The 7,287-nt window shown below is 36.0% G+C and overlaps 1 protein-coding gene across 1 annotated transcript; it reads left to right on the top strand.

Annotated features, from left to right (window-relative positions):
* Positions 1-1,003: 1,003 nt before the first annotated feature.
* Positions 1,004-6,906, top strand: LOC131064010 (BTB/POZ domain-containing protein At5g48800). Its single transcript, XM_057998022.2, has 5 exons — positions 1,004-1,731; positions 3,018-3,087; positions 3,175-3,743; positions 4,213-4,795; positions 5,952-6,906. Exons 1-5 carry the CDS (start codon positions 1,472-1,474, stop codon positions 6,819-6,821), a joined length of 2,352 nt encoding a protein of 783 aa, XP_057854005.2. The 5' UTR covers positions 1,004-1,471; the 3' UTR covers positions 6,822-6,906.
* Positions 6,907-7,287: the final 381 nt, after the last annotated feature.

Genomic DNA, 7,287 nt, shown 5'->3' with positions numbered 1-7,287 from the left:
TATATGTCCTCCCCTTCCCGACCCACCCACACAATATACATTTTGTATATCCGTTCTTATATTTTTATCTATATATATCTACCCCTCTTAGCCCCCACCTTCAATATACCTGAAGACATTTTCAACATTTACTCATTTTTATGTTCATTTGCATACAATTTAATGTCTCTATATATATTCTCATTCTTGTATTTTTTCTTTACTTGATGCTCCTTCCTTCCTCTCCCCCACCCACTTCTTTTTTTAGGCTTTATTTACAATCTAATCCTTGACTCTTCTCTTTTCCATTATGGACCACTAAAGCTATTTTATTTTTACTACATGAACGGTTAGAAATTCATACCAACTATATAAATAAATTATTAAATTTTCAACAAACTCATTTTATTACAATTCAATAATTAAATACTGCAAATTTTTACAATCTATAAATATTAAAAAAAAAACCAACATATTTTTCCCAATTTATAAACCTTTATGAATAATGAATTTAGAGAAATTACTCACTTCTGCTGTCTTTTAACTCTATAAGTCAAATATATTTAAAAAAGATTAATCATCCTAATTATAAGATAAACTAAATTAAACACAATGATTGAATACATATTATTATATAGGTCCATCCATAATTTTTATCCTTTTCCATAATTTCTTTAAAAAAGAGAGAAAGGGACCCATTAAACATAGGGATACCAATAAACAATCATATCTTTACCTTGACTAAACTGGAATTGAAATCCATAATCAAATTCAGTTGTAGCAATCAATCATTGGTTCACTGAAATGCAAACAGTTCAACCAGAACCAGGAGCCTAACAACACCACCACCTAGAAGATTTAGGTGCACTAAACAATTGTTAACAAGTTTTTTAATTGATTGCAGACAGAAAGCTTATAATTGAGAAACCCAAATTAAATATAATATTAAAAATGTCCAAACTTCCACAAGGTCTGTTAATAAATGTTGGTGGTCCACCATGGGAGGAATACCAAACATCAATCATTTTACGTTACTGTGGGCATTTGTTATTTCATTGATATGATAAAAACTAAATACAAAATAGTTGTCATCTGGGCATCCTATTTAGTACCTCTGTGTTTTGTCCACTACTTAAGATTTATCATTTAAGTATTCAGGTACAGTCCTCCTGATCTTCTCAGCTTCAAGTCCCTTCATTTTTCTCATCTGCATTCAAGAGCTTTATCTATACAAATCCCAAGAAGGAAAATAAATGAATTGGTGGGCATAAAAACAAAAGCAAGACAGTTCTGTCCACCTCTGCAATAGAAAGTTCTCCTGCCCGCTTCCTTTTCACGCTCATACAGTGTACATTCAAACAGCGTGAAATATTGTTCTTATTAAGGGGTTGCCCATTTCTCAGAATGTGAAGGACACCCAAGATTGCATTTTGTCTTCTAAGGATTTGGGTTTTGTTTCCTGTTGAATTAGCTGGTTTTCTAGTAGGCAATCATGGCGATTGGGAATGGAGGTCTGAATAGGATTGGAGTTGTGGATACCATTTATGAAGATGAGGAGGAGGAGGAGGAGATGGAGAGGGCTCAAGAGTTCTCAGTGGGGAAAGAAAATGTATTGAGAAACTCAGGCAGGTTGGATGATTATATGCAAACAGACAGCTCCTGGATTGTGTTTGAGAATGGGGAGTACAGTTCTAGTGTTGCTCCTGCAACATATCCAGATGAAAGCTCTTTGGAAAGTATTGTTAGCTCGTGGTAAGTCGCAAGTTACCTCAATGCATGGAGGGAAGGCTTTTCTGCATTTTGCAAGCATTTACAGTAGAAGAGATCACATGGGCTAAACTGCAAGTTTAGAGAGCTTAGTGCATAGATGTAGAAAAAGGGAGAAACATCTATAGTAGGCATGAGGTTTCCACAGTCCATTGTTTATGTGCAAGTCTTTCTCGATAAACTATGTATGTTTTTGAGTGGGCGTTTCAGATTGCACTTAGCAATCCATCATTCAGGAAGAGAGAAACAGCTTAAACAACTTTTATTCTTATTTTGAAACCAAGTTTCAGCAATCCTCCGCCCCCTTGCTTAGATTTTGAAATGTTTTAGGAATGCCCAATTTAGTGATATATATGCATTTCACAGGACAAATCTCATCACCATCTTTTTCTTATTACTTCTTTTGTGTTTTAGTTTTTCAAGACACCAGTGAACATTGATATTTTTATATCACCGCAACAGACTGCATTGTTGAGGGTCATTATAGTGGATGGGTTTTGTGGATGATATACTGTGTTATTAGTAAACCATACTTCTAAAATTGCTCTGTGATGGGGTAAGATATAACAATTGTTATTTCATGATGCAGGGTAGAGAACAGCAGTCTTAAATGTTCTTGTCACAGGATTACAGATCTCTTTGGTTCTGGTTCACTGAGTTTAATGAGGTCCACTAGGTTGCATTTGGTTTGCAGTCTGTAAGAGCAAATTTCTCAGCCTTAAAACATTGACCCATATGAAGGTGCACATTAAGTCGAAATTATGCATCCATGTCGTTGATGTTGGGCATTTTTAACGCTAGGTAAACTGCTCACAAAGTGCCTTACCCCAATGACAAAAGTCTTTTACAGTAATATATATACTTCCCCCTCATAGTTGGTCTCTATGTCCAAAGAGTTCTGGGTGATGTACTGTATGTCTTACATCTCTAAAGCCATATACTATCAAACAAAAGTAGATCCAAAACAGAACTTTCTTCATAGGGATGTAGGCAAACACTTTGTCCATGTGGGAGTTTACTGTCAAAGTTAGGATGGGTTTGAGCCAAGAACACAAAACAGCTCCAAAACTGTCTGAAAAATGAGAAGAAATCTCCAAATTTCATAGCCCGTCTACTCACTTCCAAATTCCACAGCTTATATTGGAATTGCACTACAAGACTGAATAGCAAAATTTATTTGCAACTTGCTATTACTTCCAAGTTCCATGTCTATTTTATGAAGGTAAATGTTTATAACTCTCATGACTTCTGATCTGGTATGGTCTGCACAGGTCTGAAGCTACAGGGTTCTCAACCAACATAGCAGTTCACATTATGGGTTCCAGTTACCATCTTCACAAGGTACGCAAAGTGATCCCGGCCTCCTTATATTGTTGATATTCGATATCAGTTATGAATGTATTTGAACTTTTGTGTGCCTGTATGCAGTTACCTTTGGTATCCATGAGTGGATACTTCAATCGGAAGCTGAAGGAAGCCAACGAAATACATTTGAATTGCTGTCCAGGTGGAGCAGAAACTTTTGAGCTCATTGTAGCCCACTGCTATGGTTGTATGATATCCATGGAACCATCAACCATTGCAGCAATCAGGTGTGCATCAGATTTTTTTGAAATGACAGAGGACTACTCCAGAGGAAATCTTTGCAAACGAAGCCACCGGTATTTCAAAGATACAATACTGAAAAACTGGGACCATGCCATTGAAGCCCTCCGATGCTGTGAGGAGCTTCATCCCATAGCCCAGTACCGGGGGATAGTCAGCACTTGTATAGAAGCAATATCACAGTTAACCTGCACTGCAATTGAAAAACGAGCTCCTGTATTATTTCCATTGGCACCCATGGAGCTCACATTTGGTGGCGGCCACATGGAGAATCTGATCAATGACCTAATAACCCTTCCTTTGGACTATTTTAGGCAGATAATAGAGTCAATCAGAAGGAAATGCATAAATGAGAAATTCATCTGCAGATCACTGTTTCTGTACACTGATAGGTGGGTGTTCTTGTTGATGTAAGGAAGCTGTTCGGGAAACAATTCCTTTGGGGTTTAAGGGGGACACAAAAACATAATTCCTCTTTATGATATCAGTTTTCCACAATCTATTGTATTTCTTGTTCTGTTTCTGGATTTGATTATGTTTATATCTTTGCATCAATGTCAAATCACACTCTGTGATCCTTCATCAGGATGATAGAGAGCTCAAGGAAATTTGAAATGTTTTTGCAAAAATACAAACACAATCCAATCCAGAAACAGCAGCAATAAATATTTCCTCTTTGCTGTTTTGAAATGAAAGAAATAAAAAAAATATTAATATCCAATGGGGATCTATAGCTCTAAGAAATATACTTAAAATGAAATTTGAATAGAGCTTAATAGTCCTTTGATGATCTGGGCTGATTTATTCCTAGATTTATTTAATTATTTTCCCAAATTCTAATCTATCCTTTTATCATGACAGGTCTATATTTGATAGGGTGGACTTTCAAGGTTTAAACGTGATGAAGGACAAAAGCTGTGAGATGAAGGTGGAGGTGGAATGTGTGGTTAAGCTGCTCCCTATGGACAAAGATATTGTACCTGTTACTTTCCTGTTTGGGCTCCTTCGCTGTTCCCTTGCATGGAATGCAGACAAAGGGTGCAGCTTTAAGCTTGAAAACAGAATTTCAAGCCAGTTAGATCAGGCTACGGCAGCAGATTTCTTATTGCCATTGAAGAATTATAATGATGAAATTGATGATTTAGGTATTTTGGAGATAGAGAGCATGCAACATATAGTTTCCTTGTTCATGTCTCAGCAAACTGATGTGGGGGAAGAGTCTGATTACACCCTTTTCAGTGAAGGGAATGCCAGTTCTCACAGCTCCACTAGCAGCAATCCATTTGTATGTAATGTGGCCAAAGTATGGGATGAGTATCTCACAGAAATTGCTACCTATTCCAATGTTTCGCCTGCCATTTTCTTGGATTTGGTGGAAACTGTGCCATCCTCCAGCAGGCCTGTCCATGATCAGCTCTACAAAGCCATTGACTTATACCTCAAGGTAAGGTTTACTAGACTTTCTAAATAAGTTGATATTCTAGTTTTAGCTATGTTCTTTGATGAAGCTAGATAATGATAAAACAATGTTGCAGTCATTGTCACTGTAATCTCATTGTCTAAATTGTAGGGTCTTTGTGTAGTTAGTGACTGTAATCAACATCAAATGATGCTGTATGTATGCTTGTGCACTTGTGACCAGAGAATTCTTTTGTATACTCTGAACATAGAAATATAGATATAGCTGGTAATCTCATTCAAAACTAGATTTTGGTCACTGCCCATTATCATAGATGAAAGTAAACCCACAATGAGACACAGCTAAGATGAGGAGTATGTTCCTTGAAGAAAATTTCCTTGTTATAGATGAAGGTAAACCCATCATGAGACAGCTAATTAGCAAGTGAGAGATCAAAGGCTGAAGTACTTGCTTGTATAATTTTATAATGGTCAATGTAGGTATTCATTTAAACTAGTAATATTAATTATAAGAATACTTGGGGAAATTTATAATTATTTAATAAACAGGCATGTTAAAAGTAAAACTCTTGCAGTGCATATCATCCAATTTAATGTTCTGAGAAGGCAAATTATAATGGTTAGGACATCCATCATTTATGAGCCAAATAATGACACTGCTTAAAAGTTTGTTAAATCATATGGAAAAGCCTCTTTGTAAATCCATTGCAGTGAAAGGGAAAATCATAAAATATTTATGTCTAAAGCAACAGAATAATGTGTCTGATTACAAAGGCAAGTGAACTTGAATACCTAGTGATGTAAGGTAATACTATTTCAAGTACAATTATTGAGAGTAATATGTTGTTTCAAGAAAAATATGAATAGACGGAAGTCATTGTTTACATATATAGGTCAACAAAAGAAGAGTTTTTACATGCCTGCAAATTTTAACATTTTATGTATATGAATGATCTGCATGTAGTCCTTGAAAGAAGGTTCTATGTGTATGAACTAATGGTTTTAATAGGCTACAGATATTGTTTTTGATGATGGAATAGAAACAAAATCTAATGCATTTATGTTCCTCCATTGCAATATCTAAGTTATGACATATATATTACTGAAGAGCATGCTCTGCTTAATCTATTCACAGAAGATAAAAAGTGAGTAATTTATCTGGGTTTGATTCCGCTGTGCAGATGCATTCACAGATATCAGAGACTGACAGGACTAACATATGCAAAATGCTGAACTGCCAAAGGCTATCAGAAGAAGTTTGCTTCCATGCTGTTCGAAATGAATTTATGCCACTGCGAATGATAGTTCAGGCTATATGCGTGCACCAACTACAAACTAATTGCAACCCCAAGCAGCCATTAAGAAGCAGAAGCTTGAGGTACTCATATTTGAATTCAAAGAGCATCATGAACAACAGCAATGGTAACAATGACATGGGAAATTATGAGAACAAAGACTTATCTCTAGGATCCATCCTTAGAAGGGATGGAATCTTTCGCCAAGCAGCCCATCTAAAATCTGATCTTGAAGAAACAAGTTCCAGACTCAGAAGCCTGGAAGAAGAAATCAAATACATGAAGGAAAAGCTCAATCACAGTTTTAGAAAAGGTTCAAGCATTCCTACCAGTGACCCCACCATTGCAATGCCTGCACCTGAGGAGTTCTCAAAGAAATTAAAGAATATGTCTGATCCAAAGAAATCATACTGGGCTAACAAGGGCTGTGGAGGTGGTGGTCTAACTCAGAGAGTTATCAAATCACTTCAAAAACTAAGGCTGAGAGGTATCAGAAAATCTAAGCCCAAACACACTGCTCAGGAAGTCACTTCAGAAAAATCAAGATCTGGTGGAGATCAAGAGGAACAATCAAATAGTGATTTGGAGATAAATGCAGATGAAGGTCTAGCAATGGATGATGATGAGATGAGGTACCCAATACAGAGAAGTTTGAGACAATCTGCTCCAATAAGCTTAAGCTGCAGGGATATTAAATTTTCTGTGAATGAATCCAAGCATTGTACAAGTATTGAAAGGAGTAATAGTATGTCTTAGTCCTTTGTTCCAAGTTGTGTTAATAGATTGTAACATTGGGGAAGTTTTGATGCAAATTAATTCAGTATTTCAAGCTTGAAATTCATTGGTTGGTCTCCACCCTGTATTCTGCACAAGTCCTAAAGATGCTTTTCACCAATATGATCACTCACAACTGTTTTAGAACAACAACAGGAACTTTGGTTCCCCAATTTGGAATCATACAGTTTCATTTTTTCATTCAATCATTTCTAAAATATTGAGTGCACTGATCTGATTCCATCTCCTAACCTTAACTTTATGTTTTTAAGGTAACAAATCTTTTAGGGAACTTTATTAATTCTGCCAAGATGTCCTGAAGAAACCCACCATGTTTCAAAGTCTATATTGAAGTTTTTAGTTTTGTTTAGTTATTAATTATGATTTAGCACAGACATACAAGCATAATATAGAAGTGCACTCTGAAATGAGAATTAAATATAACAAT

Source organism: Cryptomeria japonica, chromosome 11 (genome assembly GCF_030272615.1).
Source record: "Cryptomeria japonica chromosome 11, Sugi_1.0, whole genome shotgun sequence".
In the NCBI taxonomy this organism is placed as follows: Eukaryota; Viridiplantae; Streptophyta; class Pinopsida; order Cupressales; family Cupressaceae; genus Cryptomeria; species Cryptomeria japonica.
The sequence above is the reverse complement of the archived record's forward strand: the minus strand, read 5'-3'. Positions and strand labels throughout refer to the sequence as shown.